Raw genomic sequence first — 23,548 nt, 5'->3', positions numbered from 1 at the left:
AAACTTAGATATCTTTTACAGTAACCGAGATAATTGAGCTCAAAGTTCATGTATCTGAGAGGAGTGTTAGGCCCAACTAAGTTCCACTTACGAACAAGGACTATTTTTTTTCAAATTCAAATAATTTGAGTTGTGTAAAATCTTACGCTCTTTCTAATCGTATAACTTTTTTAGCTCTAGCATTTTTGTAAAACGAGATATAGGTAAGTTTCTGTGCAAGCTTATTTTTCTTACTGTATCGCTAGACTTGTACAGTAAGCCTTGAGTTTCAGTTGCTAAAAGAGGATTTTGAGTTTGCTAATTTTGACAAATCACCAAATCAAAACATTCTAAAAAAGCGCTTCCGTAGACAACCTTTGATGTTGATCCGAACAGTGTTCTCGAGTTCAGTACTAAATCTTATTGAAATGTGAAACAGTAATTTTCAAATTCATCTGTTTGCCAATGTTCACCTTGTACCAGGAACCAATATTCTCCATTCTGAACTATATTGTTTTGTGTGTACGTGTCGAAATGGGTGTTATCAGTGATATCAAAAAAATCGTACTTTCCTTTTTTCTCTTCAATTGCAAGTTTCAACAAATCACAGTTCTTCGTACACTCTCCTAGAAACATTGGAAAGATGAGAGGGTCCAGAGAAAAAGAGAAACCATGTGCTTTTTTTATGGTGGTGAACTTTTGATACTATACGATTTGTTTGGTCATCGAGAACTAAGAAAGTCATAAAACTGGTCCGGGAAAATGAAACAGTAATTTTCTTGCAGGATTCAGAGTCATTCACATTAAAGCGCGCTCATCGTTGATGAATAAGTAGAAAATTGGAAGGCATAATTTTTCCGCTTGTTCAAAATATTCCAAAAAAAAGCTTTGCAAACAGCTGGGGAATTCAGCGGAATCAGCAAGTTTTTAGAATTCTCTTAAGAAATGCAAAAATTTGAAACAGCAATTTTCAAATTCTGAGATTTAGAATGTTACAGAAAACAATTGCTAGGTACCGAACGAGCCCGGAGCAGCAAGTTTTTTAGAAATACCTCAAGAATTTAAGGAAGTTTGAAACAGTAACTTTCAAACTTCCGACATTGAAATTCTTCAGAAAAAGGTGTCAATCAGAGATATATCACTTGAAGGCGAACCAATAAATTTTGGGATATTTTTTAAAAATACAAAGATTTTGAAACAGTAATTTTCAAAATTCCCAACTTCGAATTTTCCAAAAAATTATTGATGAATATAAACAAGTTTCTAGAAACCCCTCAAGAATTTTAGGAATTGTGAAACAGTAATATTTAAAAATTGTCATTTTCTAGCTTCGAACAAATCGGAAAATTTTGCCATTAAAAAAAAAATGACTATGTCAAAATTTTCAAATTTTAAAGATTTTCCTCTGTTTCAAAATTTGAACAAAATTTTTTGGATTTTCCCCCAATTTTCAATATTCTGAATTTAATTTTTTGCAATCAGCTTGAAACTAACGACTTGAATGCAATAAAAAAGAATGTCGTAACATGAGATTTTGAAATTTTTGAAACAGTACTTTTATAATTTCGAGAATTTGGAAATCCATGTTAATGAAAAAGGATTTTCAAAAATTTAGCTTTTTTGTTAAAATTGTCTATTTTGAATCTGATATAGATGAATCACCAGAAATTATTTAACACAGCTGATTCCAATTATTTGAAACAGTAATTTTTTAAATTTCGAGAGCGTCACTTCCAACGGTTGGTCCACAAGATCAACGCCTCAAGCAAATGAAATTTCCAGAGAATTATTTTTATGTCCCTGTGCCTTTAAACAAGCTTCAGACCCAAAATTTCAGATTTCTTGACACTTGGCCCTCTCATCCTGGACCAAAAACAAAAATAAACACCTATTGTTCTCTGCACCCAATCACTTCCAATAGGATCAACAAACCAGAAATGTTGTAAACAATTTCACATGTTCCCACCCGTCTTATCAGTGGACGAAATCACGTGACTCTCGTTTCTCTAGCAATCTCTCACTTCGCCACACTCTCTCTCCGGTTTGATCAGTTTTCTGGAAAGTGTCATTTGGTCGGTTGCCACTTGCAGAGTACAACGTGACAGAATTATGAGAGATGAGAGAGTGTGAGGAATGAGGAGAGGGAAAAGATGGTAAAATAGTGAGAGAGTGAGAGACGCAGAGGAGATGACAATGATTGTAGTGATAATGATAAGAAATTGGAAGTTTTAAGGGGGAGAGAGGGGTTGAAAATTGAAAATTGAAAATTGAAGCGGAAATGAATAAGAAGGGATAATTCGATTATAGCCCCCCTGACCAACGGACTACAGTATGATGAATTGGCTAATTGGGTTTAATTGATTAATTAATTTAATGATATAAACCGAACATCACTGATAAGGAAATGTTGCCATTTTCAAGGGATTTCGAGGATAAACAAGTGAAAAATAGGCTTGCACAAGCTGGAATAGTGCTCAAAACTAGTCAAATTGTAAATTTCTTTTTTTGAAACAGTAACTTTTTTTTAAAATCACTGTTTCGAAATCGCTTTTGGTGGCCTAGATTTTCTGTATCTCAAAAGCTCGGCTATGGTTTGAAATTGGTTTTAATCTTGCTTTTCAGTTCAATAGTTCTCAATACTTTAAAATCGCAAAACTCCGATTTTTTTAGAAATTCTAAAAATATTACTGTTTCAAATTTTCAATTTTTCGATTTTCACCCCTTCGAAATCTTTAATTCACGAGTTGTTAGTATACATTTTCAAGATCAAAATTCTATTTGTTTATCTTGAAATTGAAGATCAAAAAATGACGTCTTTTTTTTGTTTCTTTTCGTAATCTTCTGACTTTTTATGGGTCTATTTGGATCTGGAAATGACGAATTTCAGACTAAAAATAGTCCAAAACATTTATTTCAGGACTTATTTGTTTTGAATGATTCAAAAACTTTAGATCAACCAGGTCATGTGATCCTTAAGAAGGTTGTAAGAACTACAGTAATCGTTAAAAATTCAAATTTCGAGAACTACAGTAATCGTTAAAAGTTCAAATTTCGAGAACTACAGTAATCCTCTCCAACCAAAAAATTAGGTTCACATGGAATCCACGTGTCTTTTTGAGGTGATCAACGTGCGTTCATTTTTCTTCTTCCTTCCTCCTACATCATGATGGCGCCAGGCGCCTTTGAGACAGCAGAAAAATCGTAACGTGGCTTTTGATCTCTGGCGTCTCTTGAAAATAGACACTATTTCTCTGTGGAGAGAGGGTTGAGGGCAAATGTACCAGCCAGAGAGGTTATCAGTTGGTTGGAAGGGAATGAATGATTTTTGAGGAGAAAGGGATCGAGAAACTTATTTTCTGAGAAGTGTGTTGTGAACTCTAGGATTCTTTGGAAACATTTTGAAATTTTGAGGAGAATTTTGAATTCAATGGAATATATAAATCTTGTGGAACACGGAGAGGCTTATTGTAAAATAAAAATTGCTGTTTCAAAAAACGAATTTTTGAAACAGGGAAAAGTTTCTAAACGTTCAGCATGGAAGCTTAGCAAATAACAATTCATGTTTTTTGTGAAAAATAAGCATTTTTGAAGACTTACAAGAGTAATTCAGGATATTTCGATTTGTCAGAAATTTTCAGAGTTCGAAAATTTCTGGAAAAAAAAATGTTTTTCTGCACTTTCTAACTTTTTTGCCAAGTACAGTACCTGGACTAAAATACGCGAAATTCTTCGTTAGAAAATAGTCAGTTTCGGAGTCCTACAAAAGTAGTTCAAAATTCTTTGGATTTGTCTGAAAATATCAGAGTATACTAAACAAAAATAGAGCTTTCTTTTTGTAATTGACGAATTTTCCGTGCAAAGTTGTCCAAACGAGATAAGCGGTTTTAAAGTGGCACCACCCTCGTTTTAGAGCTGCTTTTCGGAACGTTTTTAAAAACCACCATATACAATCTTATGTGAATTTTTAATCTTAAAAACAATAAAGAACAAACAACTAAATAAGGAGAAAAATTTGAAATCTTTAAATTTTAAAGTATTAATTCAATATAATTCTGGAAGTACGGATTCAATTCGCATTACGAAGTAAAAATTGCTGTTTCAAAAAACGGATTTTTGAAACAGTGAAATTTTACAGTGATGAGTGCAATTCTTTTATCACAAAAACAACCAATTCTTCAATAAAAAAAAGGCAAATATTTCAATTTTTGTGAAAATCCAACAAAGCGAGATAAGCGGCTTTAAAGTGACACTACTAATTTCTGGCACTTTTTTTGCTTCCAAACGGCATATCTCAACAGAATGGAATTTTGAGAAAAAAGAAAGTGGTCAACTACAAAATTGAAGCTCTTTTTTTGTTTAGTATACTCTGAAATTTTCAGACAAATGGAACAACTTTGGACTACTTTTTTAGGACTTCAAAATTGAATTTTTCCCCTTAAAAGATAATTTTAAATATGCAAATTTGTTTTCTTCATACTGACCTTAAAAAAATGGAAATGACTAGCAAAAATTAATGTTTCAACAAACCTATTTTTGAATCAGTAAAAATTTAGTTTTGGTCGTTTCTCAGTAGAGTTCAAAAAATTTCTTATGTTTTTTCAGCTGAAAAATATCAGCTTCACGAATTCAAAAAAACTAGTTTTACAAAATTTGATCGAATTGAAAAAAATCGAACAATATATGTTTCGAAAAACAAAAGTTTTGTAAAACAATGGATTTTTTACAGTAATCGATCCAATTTCGATACTTTTTGATCTGAAATTTTCAATTGCAAAAATAATTATAAAATGTTTAAAACGGTATTAGGTTGGCAGGAAAGTAACTGTCCATTTTTTAATTAGTAAATAACACAAACACAAGAATAATCCAGAATTAGCAATATGCACCGTCGTGATCCACAACATGTTGGCAATGTTCAGGTAACTTGTGGATACCATCCCTCCAAAAGCCAGCTGCTGGCAAGTCAAAGTATCCCTCCTGTCCGTTTTTTCAGGCATCAAGTGTGTTAAAGTCCTTAAGCTCCAGATGACGTCGTATACTTTTGAATAACCAATGATCTGATAGAGCTGAATCAAGTCTTTAACGGGGGGTAAAGGAGAACCGTCTAGCCAAAGCGGCTCAATTACGGCGTGACTTTCCGTCAACATGAGGTTTTTTCATTTTTTACCTGCAGTCAAGTCAGACGTGAGCAGCTTCAGTGGGACCGTTCTCCCTCATCTAATTACAGTCCCGACTGAGCTCTATCAGATTATTGGATATTCGGAGATATACAATCTCATCTAGAGAATTCGAAAATTTGCACCATTTATGTGAAAAACAGGAAAAAATGAATACTTTGATGCGTGGCTAGCTGGCTTTTGAAGGTATTGTATCCACAAGTTATCTGAAAATTGCCAACATGTCGTAGACCACGACGGTGCATAATGCTAATCTTGGATTAATCATGCTTTTGTATTATTCACAAATAAAACAAGGACAGTTACTTTCCTGCCAACCTAATACACGGTGTTCCAAAGCGCGAATCGAGTTCTCAAAATTTTTGTTGACGCGTTTTCGGTGCATTCTGAGTCTCTCTACTGTGCACACTCTCTCGCTACTGTAATAACTGTCAATCAAAAATTCCGGTTTTTCTCTGGTTTAGAAAATTCTTTTTCAAAAATTTTCAGATGATAGGCAAGCTATTCAGATGATAGGCAAGATACACATTTTATCCGTTGACAGCTTCTTCATATCTCTTATAGGATTCGAGAAAAAATTACTCAAAGCTAATTTTCATATTTTTGAGCTAACGGCTAAAAAAATTACCGTTTCCAAAATTTTTTGAAGAAATTATTCTTTTTTTTTAAATCAGTTTTATTTCCTCAGTTTCTATGAATTCCTGCAAACTTTTATGAAAACTGAGCAATCAAAACTGTACGATTTCAAGAAAAAAGAAGAAAAAATAGTATAATTGCCCTATATTATGTTGAAAAGATGCAAACGCTAATTGGCTGAAATTACAAATTAGAATCTAGAAAAAAAAACTAAAAAGTGGAGAGATAGCTTGATCTTTTGCAACCACGAAATGTGCTGTAAAAGGGACTTTGGAAAAATCGCTTGTCATTAATAGGCCCACTAACTTTGACCAAATTTAGCTTGGTTGGCCCTTCTAATAAAGGTGTTATGACATATCCAACAAAAAGTAAACTAACCGATCCTCTGCAAACCAAGTAGACATACTGTGGTTTGACAACCAACTCCTCCCTTGCTTCATATCTCATTTCAGTACAGAATTCAGCGATTCTCAGAAGAACCTCTTCCGGATAACCGCCGAAACGAGCAGAGTACTTGAGATGACGCTTGAACGACATTGTCTTCTCGCGAGCCGATTCCATCATGATCGCGTGAAATACGTTTCTTTCAATTGCCCACAATTGGCAATGTTCGATGGCTGAAAATGGATGAAATTCCAATAGAATATGAGAGAATATGAAAGTTTGGTAAATGAAAGATTTTGAAACAGTAACATTTTCTAGCACTAGCCTTCAATCGAGATCTCTTTAACGGTCTTCAAAAATTTTCAAAGTGATTGGAAAATTGACAGCCGAGCTCTAGACTCCCAATCTTGTTAAAATCTACATTTTTTTCTTTTTTGCTTTGAATTGAAATTTTAAGTTTGAATTATTTGTTGGACGGATGGAAATCTACTAAAATTTGTAAACAGAGATTTGCGAAAGCAAAATTTTTGGAACAGTGAAGTTTTTTGAATGTTTCATTTTTAGAAAAAATTATTCAAAAATCAATAATTCGCACTGGGCATAAAAACTACATATCAAAACTTTTTAAATGAAAATAAATTTTTTGGATTTTTGAGAAACAGTAATTTTTTGAATATTGAATTCTTGAATTTCGCGATTTTTCAAATTGTCGACACATAGAATTTTGACAAAAGTATTTTTTTGGTTACTGTATTGTAAAAATTTCCGCCTACAATTAACTAAATTATCAGGATTTCTGAAAATCCAAAAAAAATTCGAAACAGCAATTTTTGATTCTCACATGGTTCGGTGAATCTTTAGATAATCTTGCTATGGGCTTATGGGCAATTTTTGAAACAGTAATTTTTAAATTTCTGAAAAAAAAGTTAGACAAGAAAATCTTTTCAAACATGAAATGTTTGAAGCAATTTCTATGAATTTAGATAATGAAGTGAATAGAGAAAAACATTTGGTGAAAAAAAAAAGATTTTTGAAACAGTAAATTTTGGAATAAAAGTTCCAGACAAGTCATCAGACGCAAAACGTTTTGAAACGGAAAAAAAATCACAAGGAATAATATTTTCCTCGATCATCACTAATTAGTTCAATTTCATGACTAATTATATGTTCTCTAGATTTTTCCATTCTTTTGGATTAATTCAAACTGGATTTCCAAAGAAATTGGAAATAAACAAAAAAACAAGTTTTTTCAGAGATCAGGGGTTTCAGTGATCATTACTTGACTATATCAGACAAATTTGTTGTGAAACAGTAAAAAATTTAGGGTGTAGACAAGGAAATTGACAGGGAGAGGAACATTTTGATCCCGGAGACTGATTCATTAAGTTTGGTCAGTTATATTGTTATTGATAACAAGACTTTTGGGATCAAAAATTGTCGATGGGGATGGAAAAAAGGCATCGAAGAACTTAGGGATCAAAAATTTGGCTCTAGTATGAAATTCTGGTCCTTAGAAAAAATTCTGGTCCTTAAATAAAAATTCTGGTCCTTAAAATGTGTTAATGTAAATGTATATTTTTCATCTGAAAATTTCGTAAAATCCATGAATTTTGTTGTGGACGGTCCGGGTGGCGTTCTAATAGGGAGTTTACGGTATGTCCTTTTAAAACCGCCTATCTCATTTCGTTGGATTTCCCCAAAATCTTGTCAACTACAAAAATGAAGCTCTAATTTCGTTTATTATAGTCTGAAACTTTCAGACAAAGTGAAAAATTCTGGACTGCTTTTGTAGGACATCAAATTTGGTTTTTTTAACACTGAAATTCAAAAAAAAATTGCTGTTTCAAAAAAAAATCATTATTTTAATTAGAATTTTTCGAACTGATAGACAGACCCTTTTTGTCCATAATTCACTTTCAAAACCTAAAAAAACCCTTGAAACAATTTTTCCCAATTATTTTTTTCTGAAATTTTTGGCTCTTTCTAATTATAATACTGATTTTTTTAGTTTACTACTATTTTTTAGTTTACTACTTTTTGATATCTCTCACAGAAAATTAGATACATGGGCTCAAATTTGACAATTCAGGTGACATTCCATTAGAGTGTTTACGGTAACTATCTTTTCAAAACTAATTTAGGTACTTTTTTGTTACAAACTGCATATCTTATCAGAATTAAAACTATATTTTTAAATTAAAGCTCAATTTTCGTTTAATATAGTCTGAAATTTTCAGACAAATTGGAAAGTTCTGAACCACTTTTGTAGGATTCAGAAATTGACTATTTTTCTCTGAAAAAAAGTCATAACAAGATATATTTTTGTTGGGGTACTGTACTTTGCTAAAATATAAATGTGCAAAATGAGTGTCAAACTTTTTTTCAGAAAATTTCGAGTTTTTTGGTACAACTTCGGACAACTTTTTACGAATTTTGGTTCTTTTTTTGCTGTTTCAAAATTTTGTAAAAATCGAACTTCAAATTTCGGTAATCAATTGTACAGGTGGTTGGCTTTTCAAATTTTTGAACAAATTCGATTCAATTATTTGTATTTCTCTGGATTCTCTAGATTTCAATATTGCTCATGGAATTTCCTAAAATCACGTTTTTCATTAGTTTTTTAAATTTTTCATATCTAGGATTTTCTCCGAATTAGAAAAGTAATGAACGAAACATGCTAAACGGTCCAAAACCAAAATGATGTGTATAAACACTGACATCATTTCCCGTTTCCCTTTTTTTGTTCTTTTTTCGTCACTGGCTTAATTAGTTGTAAAAATATGTCCCCAAATTGACCAATTAACGTCATTTTGAATCTTTGCGCTTTAGAAGAGTGAATCTCGTCATTTCTTTGTGTTTTATTTCATTTTTTGGGGGGTAGACTGAAAACAAAATGTGTTTTTGTCTAGCCGGGAAGGGAAAAAAAAGTGATGAAAGAGTTTTGAAATCTTCGGGTCATCAATTTACGGGTTGAGAAAAAGCATTGAAACTGAAAAATGTTTAAAAATCTGAAAATTACCGTTTCAAAAAATTCCTTTGATAAAAAACATTGAATTCAAGATAGTGCCTTTTTTCAATGAAGTTTCAAAACTTAGAAAATCGAAAAAAACTAGGTCATGACCTGGAAATCCAAGAAATGACCTAGAAAATCCAAAAAACTAGGTCATGACCCAGAAATCCAAGAAATGACCTAGAAAATCCAAAAAATTAGATCATGACCTAGAAATTCCGAAAAGTAGGTCATGACCTGGAAAATCTAAAAATGTATTTTTGAAACAGTAATTTTCTTTCAAATTTTGCATTCTGTCTATACAGCATCACTTTTTAAAAATTTTGTTTATATATATTTCGTTTATTCGAAGGTTTTGAAGAAATAAGGAGTGAATTGTTTTGTTTAGTATTTTCTGGAATTTTCAGACAAATCAAAAAATTCTGGAATACTTTTGTAGGACCTTAAAGTTGACTATTTTGCACTGAAAAAAGTCGAAATATTAGAATATCTTGTCGGGTACTCTATTTGTCAAAATGATCACTAAATATTTAAAATTCGAAATTTTAGAATGATAATTCGTATGAAAAAACTTAGAGAACTTGATTGTGAAGTTTTGAAATTTCATATTTTCTCTATGAAACTGTAATTTTTTATTAGTTGAAAAGTTGATCCGAATTATTTTTTTCAGATTTTTGAATTTTCAAAGATAAAGAAATTATTTTGCGAATATTGAATTCACGAATCATACGAGTTTTAAAATACAAGTTTTGAAACAGTAAACATTTTATTTTTTGGAAAGTTTTTTGAAAAATTGATCCATGCATTACCTAGAAAGTCCAAAAATGAGGTCATGGCCTAGAAAATCCCTAAAGTTAGGTCATGACCTGGAAAATCTAAAAATTAGGTCATTACCTAGATTATCCTAAAAACAATGTTGCAAACTTAATTTTCTTAATTTTAAAAATCAAATCCCAAAGCCTAGAAATTGGAAAACTACTTTTAGAAAATTACTGTTTCAAATTTGAAAAAAAAGTAATTTTCAAAATGTCGGAATTAGGATTTTGAAAAATAAATTTCGAAAAAATACGTTTTGAAAAAATTCCTTTTTTTATGATTTGACAGGATTTTAGTTTCACAGTGCTTACTGTGTGTAATTACTGGTTCAAAACAAAATTACATACTTTCCGATTTTCAAAATTTGCAGTTTTTACAGAAGAGAGTGGTACGACGGATTGGAGATTTCCTAAAATGAAACTGTAGCAAAATGAACATTTCCTAAATCAAAATGGTTCCAAATTGAAAACTGTGCGAAATCAGAACTGTCCGGAAGTATAAATTGGATGGAACAGAAATGCCTAAAGTGAAATTGTACCGTTTCGGACAGCTGTTAGCGTGAGCGCTCTATTGTTAACAGCTGTCCAAAACGGGACAGTTCTACTTTAGGACAATTCCATTTTCGCCTTTTCTGCTTTCGGACAGTTTTCATTCCGTAAATTTTTCAATTTGGAAGTATTTCGATTCAGAAACATTTCATTTTGCTACTATTTCATTTTGGGAAATGTCCGATCCGTCGTACCACCCCGAAGAGACAGATTTCAATTTTTCAGTTTTTTTTCTTTTAAAAAAATCACATGATCAACAAAAAAATCTTAAAAGATCAGAAATTTTCTGTTTTTCTGTTTGATCTTGCTGAAACAGATTGATAACCTTTTTCTTTTCTGCAAACATGTTGACTTTTTGTAACAGGTTTTGAGAAAAAAAACAATTTTTGTATTTTTTTTTAGTGAATGAGTAGACACGAAAATAATCAAATTAATGATAAAAATAGGATACGAGAAGATATGATTTTTGTTTTTGAAAAAGGTCAAAAAATACAGACAGTCAACAATGAATTTAATATTCGGGGGTTTGAAAAATACAAGTTTTGAAACAGGAAAAAATTACTGTTTCGAAAAATTCGAATATTTTTTGAAACAGTTTTTTTTTCGTTTTCCATTTTGTAATGCAGTGTAAAACTAACATTTTTCATTTGAAAATCAGAGATTTTAGTACTTTTTTTGGAAGACACTCAAACTTTCCAACATCCAGATTTTTGTATTTTACAAAAAAGTACCATATTTTTGGTAGGCCTTTTCGAAATCGACAAATTACTGTTTCAAAATTTTTCCAACTTTGGAGCGTTTGTTTAAAGGTGGGGGGACAGGAGATTTTTCGTAGTTTTTTTATAGCTAGAGTATGCATTCTACCGTGACGGTGTACAACGCTTAATGTCACTCTGCGTACAGCTGTCGTCCTCGCCTTTATGTATGCAATCGGGCGTGCGCTTTCTCTTTGCCCGCGTGGCTCAGTCGGTAGCGGCGCCGCACCCTCAATCATCGCCCTCACAAGTTCAACTCCTCGAGGGGCATCTTTGAACGGAATTTCGAGAACATTATTTTTTTTCATGAACTGTCCCCCGAAATTTTTGCTGTCTCGCCTCCTTTAATGTTGATTTTCAGAGACAACGAATAAAAATGTTTTTTTATAAATTTTGTATTAAAAATTGAAATCTGTCGAAGCCCTATTTTTGCGCATTATGATTTTTAAAAATTACTGTTTCAGATTTCGAATTTCAAGTTTGATATATCAATGCGTCTAGTAACTAAAAATTTAGAAACCGAGTTTTAAAAATAACCTCCTTTTCCCTATTTTTAAATAAAGATTGTAAACTTTGGGTGTCTGAAAAATTATAGTAGATTTTATGCGACAACAAGAAAAGACCAACAAATTATAAATGTCAAAGTATATTAATTTCAGTTGGTTTATAAAAATGAAAATTTTGAAACGGTAATTTTTGTAATCCGGAAAAAATTGAAAAAAGTTTTTTTTTTCGTAAAAAGCCGTATTGAAAAACTACAGTGATCAGAAAAATTATTTTTAGATTATTTTTTGTAGTAAACTTTAAAAGATAAGCTAGCTTACCTCGAACAGTTGCAGTTCTCTCACAATGGTGGAGAATTGCCAATTCCCCAAAGAGGGCTCCCTCTTCCATTGTACGAACGAAACGGTTGTCCTTGACGACTTGAACTTTTCCTTCTGGAAATTTATTTTGGGAATACCCTGTCGTTTTATCTCAGAAAAATGGAAGTCCAGATTTCAAAAAATTATAGAAACAGTAATTTTTCAACAACAAAAACTACTGTTTCAGGAAATATTTATTTGAATATGATTCATATTTATTTCAGTTCATTGATCCAAAGTATGCCGAAAAACATTTCAAAGAACTTATTTTTTACAAAGTGTTAGACAATTTCTCAAACTTTTAAATCAAAATTTTACTGTTTCAAAAAAAGTAATTTTATTGAATTTTAGGCGCCTCTAATATTAGTGTTTTTAGACGATTCTGACAAAAACTGAGCTATGTAGTCAGCTCCTATAGTGTAAATGAAGGTGTATACACCAATCAACGTACACCGTCACGCAACAATACAGAAAAAAGTGTCTCACCTTGGATGACATACATAATCGATCCCAAATCGCCTTGACGAATGATAATGGCTCCAGCCTGAACCTCAACCGGATACATGGCCGATGAGATTTTCTCGATTTGAGCAGAATCGAGATTTCGGAGGAACGTATTGCGACAGAGCGCGTTTCCAATAGTTTCGAAAGCTCTGGAATTGCCATTTTTCATTTAGATGGATAAAACTTAGCTCAATTTCGGGCTTAATTTTTAAGCTGCGTTTTTTCTGTCAAACATTCATGTAACTTAGATTTCGGAGCCTTTAACTTTGATCAAATTTATCTCGGTTTCTCTAAAAGCTATCAAAAAGTGGTCAACTGATAAAATGTTGGTGATATTGTGATAAGTAATTTATCAGTTGACCAATGTTTGATATCTCTTACAGTGACCTAGATAAATTTAATCAAAATTGGAAGATCTTTTTCTAGGTTACATGATTTTTTAAAGTAAAAAAATATATCCAAAAATAAACTAAAATTCCTAGCACATGATAAAAATTACATGACAATTTGTCTCAAATAATCCGAAAAGTCAATAAAATTTTGAAAACTAGACGATTTTCGAATTTCTCAAAGAAACTCCTGAAAATGGTCAAAATTCTCCAGAAAAGACTTTGTCCTTTGATTACGGTATGTTCTTCTATTCCACAGAATGAAAAAAAAACGTTTCGTAGAAAATTCTAATTCTAGCACAATAATTATCTTCATTTTTCCAACTGTAGAATTTTTGGCTATTTTCTAGTTTAGAGGTCCCAAGAAAAAATACAGGTCCAAAACTTGAAAGACGCACAAATATTGGAACAGTGTAACAGAATTTGAACTGTGTAAAAAATTAAAATTCTGCGGTGTTATTAAAAAAATAAGTGTTGATGATATATTTTATACTTTTAATATGCTTAGAGATGCATATTTTTGAAAATTATCTAAGCCTGAGAGAAAGCTTATTCACGCAGGCGTTACTGTTTGCCGAAATTTTGCTTATATGTAAATTGGGGTCCATAAGAAAGACAAATAAGAAATGAAGTAAAAACTATCGGGAGAAGTCACATTTCCGCTCTTATCATCCTAGAGAGCCTCAAAACTCAAAACTCCAAGTTCTGGTACATTATTCTAATGTCTGCGCGTTTTTCAAATTTCGGACCTCTATTTTTTCTTGGGACCTCTAAACTTTTTTGGGACCTCTAATTTTTTTTCGGACCTCTATTTTATTTTGGGGCCTCTAATTTTTTTCGGACCTCCAAATTTTTTTGGGACCTCTAAACTAGAAAAGAGCCAACTATTAAATCATCGGCATTTATCTGACAATTTTTTCCCTTTTGTTTTTTAAATGAAGAATTTTTGAAACTTAGGATTTTAAATGTTTACAAGTTTTCATGGAAATTTTGAAACAACAACGTTTCCTCTCATTTTTATCTGAAATTTTCAGTTCTTTTGGTTTTCCAAAGCTAGTTAAATCCAAAATTTGCACATTATAAAGTTTTGTAGATATTTTGAAACGGCTAATTTCGAATTTTGATTTTTTACTGTTTCAATTTTTTCAAAATTTCATTTAAAATTAAGTTTCAGATAATCCGTCTCGCAACAGTCGATGAAAAGTTTTCAAAGATTTCTGGGGAATTTTTTAGGGAAAAAATTTTGTTCTAAAAAATCCAAATTACTGTTTCAGATGGAGATCTTAAAATTGGTTCTTTAAATCAAAATTTACTGATCATCCCTTGAAAAAAATTCAAAAATTTCCAGAAAAAAAATTATTCGGTTTATAAAAAAAGACGAAAAATATTATGGTTTCAAATGAAAGTTTTGAAAACTGTTGATATTTTTCACTATTCTCTATAGATTTTTTTTTAAATGAAACCAAAATTTTGAATTTTTGAAGTTTTACTGTTTCAAAAATTTCTAGAAGCAATTTAGTTAATTATAATCAATTAATCATGATTTGAATTTTAATAACCCCAAAAAACTTGAAAACTAACCTTTTTGGAATATACCGTTGAGTACGACTACGGAACAAATCTCTTCGGTATCTTAATGCCTTCATTTTCAAACTTTCAGTTTTTCAGATTTCCAGCAAACTTAAAATATCACAAAAATGTTCTGAACACAATGAAATGAACTCCTCTTCTTCTCCTTTTCCTACACTTTTCAAGCTCCGCCCACTTTTCTCGGGAGGAGAGACAGTAATCTGTTTGACCCCAAAAGCTGAGAGCACAACATTTTCGTGCAAAGAGCAAAGTCTTTTTTCTCGGAGAATTTTCGGAAAATGATACCATGAGGGCAAAGCACATGTTTTTTTTCTTTCCTGAGGAATCTGTCTAGTTTTAAAATGAATTTTATTGACTTTTTAGATTATTTGAGACAAATTGTCATGTAATTTTTATGATGTGATAGGGGTTTTAGTTTATTTTTGAATCTACTTTTTTCTTTTCGAAAAATCATGTAACCTAGAAAAAAGATGTTTACTTTGATCCAATTTATCTGGATTACTGTAAGAGATATCAGAAAATTGTCAACTGATAAAATATTGATGATATTATGATAAACATTTTATCAGTGAACCACTTTTTGATATCTTCTATAGAACTGCGATAATTGAGCTCAAAGTTAGGTGGTTGGTTTTTTCTCAGAATTTTTTATGATTTATCAATTTAAAACATTGAAAAAAGTGAAAAAAAAATAATGTAAATGTTACTGTTTCAAAAAAATATTTTTTAGATTTTTTTTTTCGTAATATTAATACACAAGTTGGAGACCCAACAAAATTTTCATATTTGACTAGGCACAATCAAATGAAAATCAAGAAAATTTACTCTTTTTTTTTGCCAAAACTGAAAATTTTTGATGAATTCTAGAAAAGTTTCGGACATGAAAATTTGAGATTTCTCAGTTTGTGCGGGAATTCAACCAATTTCCAGAAACTTCTAGAATGTTCCAGAAATAGGCAATTTTTGGGATTTTCAAAGTCTTTTTCTGGTTTTTTCAAATTTCAAATTAAAAATTTTCAGTTTGCGAAAATTTGGAAAAAAAAAACAATTTTCAACTAAAAACTTCTCAAAATAGGAATTTTCGAAAGATATTTTTTCTAATGAAAGGTGGTGTACGGTGAAATTTTTATTGCATTAAAATGTGTAGAAAATGCAGATTGACATAAAAATAAAGAAAACAATTTTTAAAAAGTCATATTTTTCGATGCGTTTTTCCCGCTGAAGGATTTTTTTTTGAATTTTTTCTTTTTCTTAAATGTCAATATACATGCTTTTCTGCACATTTTGATGCAATAAAAAATTTCACCGTACACCACTTTTAAGTCATGAAATACATATGCTTACGTTACGTTCCACACAGCGGACACATTTCCTTTCTTCGAAGTTTTCAGAAAACTTTGAAACAGTAAAAAAATTTTCTCCGAAATTTATTTTCCATGAAATTTAGTTTTTTATTAGTTTTTGCATATAATTTTTTGTTCAATCCAAAGTTTTGATGTAAAACTAAAGATGGGGATCCAACACATTTAATATTAGTATTGCAACAGTAATACAATAAGATATTAGAAAAGGTTTTTTTAGTAGATTTTCGGCTATTTTGACCAATTTCAGGAGTCTGGAGCTCGGCTGTCAAGTTCACCATCACTTTGTGAATTTTGAAGGGTATAAAACAGACCTAGTTTGAGAATTTTGTATATTCAGAATTTGTTGAAAATTTCTAGTTTCTCAGATGCTTGTCGACTTTTGAAAGAAGCCACTTTTTTGCCCTGAAAACGGGAAAAAGCAGGTGTTTTTCAGAAATCGGCAAACATCTGAGAAACTAGCAATTTTCCAAAAAATTCTGTGAATTCAACGTTGTCAAAATGGGTCTCTTCGCATCCATAATGTAAAGTAAAAATTATTGTTCCAAATTATCAGGTTGGCAGGAAAGTAACTGTCCATTTTTTAATTCGTGAATAACATAAAAACAAGCACCGTCGTGGTCCGCAACATGTTGTCAACATTTAGGTAACTCGTGGATACCATCCCTCCAAAAGCCGGCTGGGCGCGAATCAAAGTATTACTGTAGCCCTTTTTTTTCTCAGCGATAATGTTAAAGTCCTTACGCTCCAGATGAAGTCGTATATCTTCGAATAACCAATAATCAGATAAAACAAAATCAGAACTTTCACGGGGTAAAGGAGAACCGTCCAGCCAAAGCGGCTGAGGAACGACGTGACTTTCTGTGAACATGCGGTTTTTTCATTTTTTTTACGACAGGCAAGTCAGACCTGAGCCGCTTCAGCGAGACGGTTCTCCCTCACCTAGTTATAGCTCCGACTTGACTCTATCAAATTATAGGTTATTCGGAGATATACGAAGTCATCTAGAGGGTGATGAATTTTGCACCATTTATGAGAAAAAACTAAAAAAAAAAAGAATTCTTTGATCCGCGACTAGCTCGCTTATGGAGGAAGGATATCCACAAGATACCTGAATGTTGCCAACATGCTATGGACCACGACGGTGCATACTGCTAATCTTGGCTTAACCTGGTTTTTGTATTATTCGCAATTAAAACAAGGGACAGTTACTTTCCTGCCAACCTAATACGAATTTTTGAAACAGTGAAACTTCTACAGTAATCCCATTTCCCTCTCACTCACTCATCACTTTTCCCAATAATTGGACGCTTGACCTGAACATCCGGTTCCGACGAAATTGCAGTTTTTCGAGTCGAGTTTTGTATACGGTACTCTTCGAGCTCCTTGCGTAGCTGCTCAATGATATCATCCTTGAGCTCGAGCTCGGCGAGCAACGCTTCACGGGTGAAATCCATCACTGAATAACGGAAACGGTCTGATAGCATTTTTTTTTTGGATGACAATGAAGATGAATAGAGAATGAAAATATTCGAGAATTCCAATGGGAAATGAAACAGAAGAAAATTTTGATGCAGAAGTGAAAATAAGTGGATAGATTGGCTAATTGGAGAGAGTGGAAAGAAAAAAAGAGGAAAATATGAAAAATATGTAAATGAGGGATTAATAATGAGAGAGACAAAAATAGAGCGGTGAAAATGTTCAAAGAACGGAAATTCTGCAAAAATTTTAGAAAAAAAATTACTGTTTCAATTTTTGTAAATCTCAAAATTCCTAAATCGATTATATTACGATTTTCTTAACACTTTAGAATTTGAAATTTGAAAAAAAACACATTCCTAAAACACTCTAATAGAGCGCCACCCGAATCGTCAAATTTGAGCCCATGTATCTCATTTTGTGTGAAAGGTATCAAAAAGTAGTTAATTAATGAAATGTTGCTGATATTATGATAAACATTTTGTTAGTTGACCACTTTTTGATATCTTTCAAAAGGAGTGAGATATTTAGGCACAAAGTGGACGGTCATGGTGGCGTTCTATTAGAGTGTTAACGGTATTTAGCAATAGAGCGCACTTTTGAAATTGCAGCTTACATAATTTTTTTTGAGTAAAAAAATTCCTGTTTCAATTTTAAAAAATCTGAAAAGTTCCGATGTCGCCACACAACGATATCCCGAGGTGTTTGAATATTTTAGATTTTTTACTTATTTCAAAAAAAATTACAGTTCCGTGGAGAAAATGTGAAGTTCTGAAATTTCAGCTTTCTATTAGACCATTGCTTTTGTGTCAGGACTAACTACAGTATACGCAAGCAGTTTTACAAGAAGCAGATTTTTCGAAATATTACTGTTTCAAATTTCATTCATTTTTACAGAAATTTTTAGTATGTTCAATCTGACTAACGGTTGCAAATGTCACAACAAAGCGCGTTTTCTCTTACTTCAACGTCGAATTTTTGAGATTTTACTGTTCCAAAACAATTGGAATTTACAAAAATTAAAATTAGGAAGTTCAGATACAGACACCGGAACGTATTATCATAGCTACAATTGCAGATCAAGAAAATTTTCTTTGCGTCTCTCACTATAGTGCACTCTCGTCCCAATTTATCTCTTAGGACGGCACCCTCTCGTTAGAGCGCATTTGCATACCTTCCGAAAACGTAAAACTTTGAAGTCCTACAAAAGTATTTCAGAATTATTTGATTTATCTGAAAATTTCAGAGTATACTAAACATATGATTGTTTGAAATTTTCCAATTAATCCAAATCATTTCCTCTGTCTTATGCAGAAAAAACCATTGTAATAGAAGGGCCCCCAACTTTTAACTTTGAGCCAGTTTATCTCGTTTTTTATCTCTCTTTCTGTAAAAGATATCAAAAAAATTGTCACCTGATAAAAAGTTTATCATAATATCACATACATTTTATCAACTGACCTATTTTTGATATCTTTCATAGGAATTGAGATAATCGAGCTCAAACATGATGCCTTCTATTACAGGCTTTCCGGTATTCTAATTTTGAAGATTGAGCTTTGTTGTTTTCAACATTTTCTAGATTCTTTTTTTTTTCTCGATAGAGCGCATTCCCAACATCACGTCATTCTTTTTCCGAGCTCCCAATCAAAACTTCCCACGTTATTGACATCATTTTTCGCTTCGAAAAGTGTCAATAAGTTCCCAATGACCCCAAAAATTCCTGACCTTATTGTGCAAAAAAGAGAATTTTTGCAACACAATTTTTGCATCCTTCCCCTTGCCCGACGAAGGTCATAGAAAGAATAGAGAAAAGGGACAGTAATCTTAAAGGTACACAGATAAAAATATATGAGGAAAAGGAAAAAAAGAGGAGGTGATGACGAGGAACGGACACGAAAAGAGCAAGGTTAGAGGGACACTTTTAGAGAATTTCGGAAAAAAGGGACTTGGTAATTTGAATTCAGAAATACAGAATTTTAGAAATTCAGAAATTCAAAAATTCAGAAATTCAGAAATTCAGAAATTCAGAATTTTAGAAATTCAGAAATTCAGAAATTCAGAAATTCAGAAATTCCGAAATTCAGAAATTCAGAAATTCAGAAATTCAGAAATTCCGAAATTCAGAAATTCAGAAATTCAGAAATTCAGAAATTCAGAAATCCAGAAATTCAGAAATTCAGAAATTCAGAAATTCAGAAATTCAGAAATTCAGAAATCCAGAAATTCGGAAATTCAGAAATTCAGAAATTCAGAAATTCAGAAATTCAGAAATTCAGAAATTCAGAAATTCAGAAATTCAGAAATTCAGAAATTCAGAAATTCAGAAATTCAGAAATTCAGAAATTCAGAAATTCAGAAATTCAGAAATTCAGAAATTCAGAAATTCAGAAATTCAGAAATTCAGAAATTCAGAAATTCAGAAATTCAGAAATTCAGTGCACTGATTACTAAAAAAATTTCAGACTAACATGAAAATGTATTTTTGAAACAGTAATTTTCTTTCAAATTTTGCGCTCTTTCTATACAGTACACGCTCTCCCCCGTTTCATTTCCGGACTGCAAGCCAGCGGAGCGCAATTGCATAACACGAGACGCAGACGAAAAACGAGGCGGCGGCAAATATGTCGATTTGAAACTTTTCAGCGTTAAATTGCTTGTTCTATTAAGTTTTACTGTGTCTTTATTGATTTTTACTTTGTTCCCCGTTTCTTTCTAATAAATAATACATTTTTCACAGTGTTTTGATTCCAGTTTCAGCAACGGACCGAGGAAAATCGTACGAATCATTCGTTTCGCGATTACTCGAAATTTGCAAAACCAAAGGTGCCGAAGAAAGAGCCAAAGAAGGAGGAGTCCGAAGGACAGGACATCAAGAAATTCATGTCTCCAGTTGCCACCAAGTTTCCAAAGAAAAAAGAAAAATTTTCCCGTTTCCTCTCGAGCACAGAATTCAACCATTGGATGTTTTCAGTTTTCGGCGAAGTCTACGGGATTCTAATACTATCAACTGACCTACTATTTGTGTAATTAATTTTCGAATAAACAAGTTTGTTTTGTACCCCTTCTTCTGATCTCTTTGTACCCGTGTTTCTGAAAAAAAAAGTTTTCGAGGAATAAGATACAATTGTAACATCAATGACATCAATGCGATCCACAAAAAGAGAGAAAAGAATGATGAATTTGAAAGAGTATTAATGTTAAAACGGTAAATATCACTCGAAAACCATTAAAGTGTGTTGTTTTTTATCAATTTATCTCTAAATTCATTCTTTGAGTTTCTTTCTGATATTCCTGTTGTCGGCAGTAAAAATGTATCTCCTCTCTCATTTTTGAACTTTTTGGCTTAATTCTTGTCTTGAAATGTTCGCAATATTCTACTCTATAATTTCTAAAATATTCTATGTATCTCGAGAAATTTTGATTTTTCCTCTGAAATTTTCGTTTTCAGGCAAAAACTTCAAAATCTATCTCCTCCTCCATTTCTTGTCCATTTCTGCTCATGTTGTGTTTAAAATGTCCGCTGCGACTCTGTTAACAATTTCTATGGACGAAATCTTGAAAAAAATGAGCGTAATACTCTTTTTTTTTTCCCAAAAAACATATGATTTTTCAGTACAAAATTTCATTTTCTATTTTTAAACGACAATGCAAGCGCGCTCCGCTGAGAAAAAGTCTTGAAGGCCAAATTTTCAACTGGGGAGAGCGTGCAGTACCATTTTTTTCAATTTTGTTTTGTTTAGTATTTTCTGGAATTTTCAGACAAATCGAAAAATTCTGGAATACTTTTGTAAGACCTCAAAGCTGACTTTGCACTAAAAAAGTCGAAATATTAGAATATTTTGTCGGGTACTGTATTTGTCCAAATGATCACTAAATATTTGAAATTCGAAATTTTAGAATGATAATTCGTATGAAAAAACTTAGAGAACTTGATTGTGAAGTTTTGAAATGTCATATTTTCTCTATGAAACTGTAATTTTTTATTAGTTGAAAAATTGATCCGAATTATTTTTATAGATTTTTGAATTTCCAAAGATAAAGAAATTATTTTGCGAATATTGAATTCACGAATCATCCGAGTTTTAAAATACAAATTTTGAAACAGTAAACATTTTATTTTTTGGAAAGTTTTTTGAAAAATTGATTCATGCATTACCTAGATTTACCTAGATTAATTACCTAGATTAATTAGGTCATGGCCTAGAAATACAAAAAATTAGATCATAGCCTAGAAAACCCTGAAGATTAGGTCATGGCCTACAAAATCCAAAAAATTAGGTCATGACCTAGAAAATCCAAAGAATTAGGTCGTGACCTAGAAAATCCGGAAAACCTAAAAAATCCAAAAATTAGGTCATGGCCTAGAAAACCCAAGAATTCATAATCAAAAAAAATTTGTAACAGTTACGAAACGTCTTAATAAATAAACAAAACCAATTTCCAAAATGTTTGAAACAGTAATAAATCCAAAATTCTAATTTTCAGCATTTTTTGAAAGATTTTCTTATTTTCTAGCTCTGTGAACCATGGAAAAAAAGAAAAAAACCGCCACAAATTGTATCAAAAAATATGTATCTTTCTAGAAAATACGATTTTTTTGTTATGGATAAAAGGGAAAAAATACGGAAGTCTAGAAGAAAAAATCTCTTATAAAAGAGCCCTGAGGGTATAGAGCGTCAGAAAAAAGTAAAAGAAGTAGATGAAAAAAAAAATATATATGTGAGAAAAAAAAAGAGAAAAGACACCAAAAATCAAGGGGAAAATGAAACAAAAAAAGAGATTCAAAGGGGAGGCGAAAAGGCGATGAATGAGTTCCATTGGGAGCACTTTTTGGGAATAAAATGTGCCAAACGAGTGGGAGAGATGTTTTAAAACTTTTGCTCTTTTTGGAGCATGGAGAGCATTTTTATGGGACATGAGGTTTTTTGAATTCTAGAATTTTCGATGAGTTGAGTGAGGGTGGCAATTCTTTGGAACATTTTTAATGGATGAGAAGGAGAAAAACGGAAAATTGAAACAGATTTTTTTTTCGAAAAAGTTCAGAAATTCGAAAATTCAAAAATTCAGAAATTCAGATATTCAGAAATTCAGAAATTCAGAAATTCAGAAATCCAGAAATTCGGAAATTCAGAATTTTAGAAATTCAGAAATTCAGAAATTCAGAAATCCAGAAATTCGGAAATTCAGAAATTCAGAAATTCAGAAATTCAGAAATTCCGAAATTCAGAAATTCAGAAATTCAGAAATTCAGAAATTCAGAAATTCAGAAATTCAGAAATTCAGAAATTCAGAAATCCAGAAATTCCGAAATTCAGAAATTCAGAAATTCAGGAATTCAGAAATTCAGAAATTCAGAAATTCAGAAATCCAGAAATTCCGAAATTCAGAAATTCAGAAATTCAGGAATTCAGAAATTCAGAAATTCCGAAATTCAGAAATTCAGAAATTCAGAAATTCAGAAATTCAGAAATCCAGAAATTCGGAAATTCAGAATTTTAGAAATTCAGAAATTCAGAAATTCAGAAATTCAGAAATTCGAAAATTCGAAAATTTAGAAATTCAGAAATTCAGAAATTCGAAAATTCGAAAATTCGAAAATTCAGAAATTCAGAAATTCAGAAATTCAAAAATTCAGAAATTCAGAAATTCAAAAATTCAGAAATTCAAAAATTCAGAAATTCAGAAATTCGGAAATTCAAAAATTCAAAAATTCAGAAATTCAGAAATTCAGAAGTTTTCAGTTTCAGCAATCGTTACTAAACGTTTTAAAGAATACAGTATGCTCTTCTTACTACTGTATCTTCAATTTCTCAATGTCTTCAATTTTGAACTGAAAAATTATTATTCAGTGTAGCGCGTTTGCAGTTTTTCGAATTTTTTGTGTTTTTTTCAATTTTCAAGGTTGTTTGCTAGGTGTTGTTTCTCATTTCGGCATTATTTCAGAAAATCACAAAACTATGACAAATTGAAATTGTTCTCTTAATATCTGTTGAATATCTGTTTCAAAACTATGAGAAATTTGGTTAGAAACAGTGAAAATTGTTCTTTTTTTTC

At 31.6% G+C, this 23,548-nt stretch overlaps 2 protein-coding genes across 2 annotated transcripts in view; one reads left to right on the top strand and one right to left on the bottom strand.

Annotated features, from left to right (window-relative positions):
* The window catches only part of Cbr-pkg-2, a gene marked incomplete at both ends in the record, with an annotated part of 36,176 nt that extends 18,707 nt beyond the window's left edge, over positions 1-17,469 (bottom strand). The window contains 4 exons of the mRNA XM_002640721.2: positions 6,171-6,409; positions 12,130-12,243; positions 12,655-12,821; positions 17,297-17,469. Of these exons, the coding sequence (XP_002640767.2) occupies positions 6,171-6,409; positions 12,130-12,243; positions 12,655-12,821; positions 17,297-17,469 (693 nt within the window). The remainder of the gene's footprint in view (positions 1-6,170; positions 6,410-12,129; positions 12,244-12,654; positions 12,822-17,296) is intronic.
* A 1,901-nt stretch (positions 17,470-19,370) lies between these two features.
* On the top strand, positions 19,371-20,521 carry CBG15633 (the record flags this gene model as incomplete). The annotated part of the gene is made up of 2 exons (XM_002640720.1): positions 19,371-19,400; positions 20,252-20,521. 2 exons carry the CDS (start codon positions 19,371-19,373, stop codon positions 20,519-20,521), a joined length of 300 nt encoding a protein of 99 aa, XP_002640766.1.
* Between the last annotated feature and the right edge of the window lie 3,027 nt (positions 20,522-23,548).

The sequence above is a fragment of the Caenorhabditis briggsae genome (assembly GCF_000004555.2).
Source record: "Caenorhabditis briggsae complete genome, chrIV, whole genome shotgun sequence".
Classification (NCBI taxonomy): domain Eukaryota; kingdom Metazoa; phylum Nematoda; class Chromadorea; order Rhabditida; family Rhabditidae; genus Caenorhabditis; species Caenorhabditis briggsae.
Note: the sequence above shows the minus strand (reverse complement) of the source record. Positions and strands in the feature narration are given on the sequence as shown.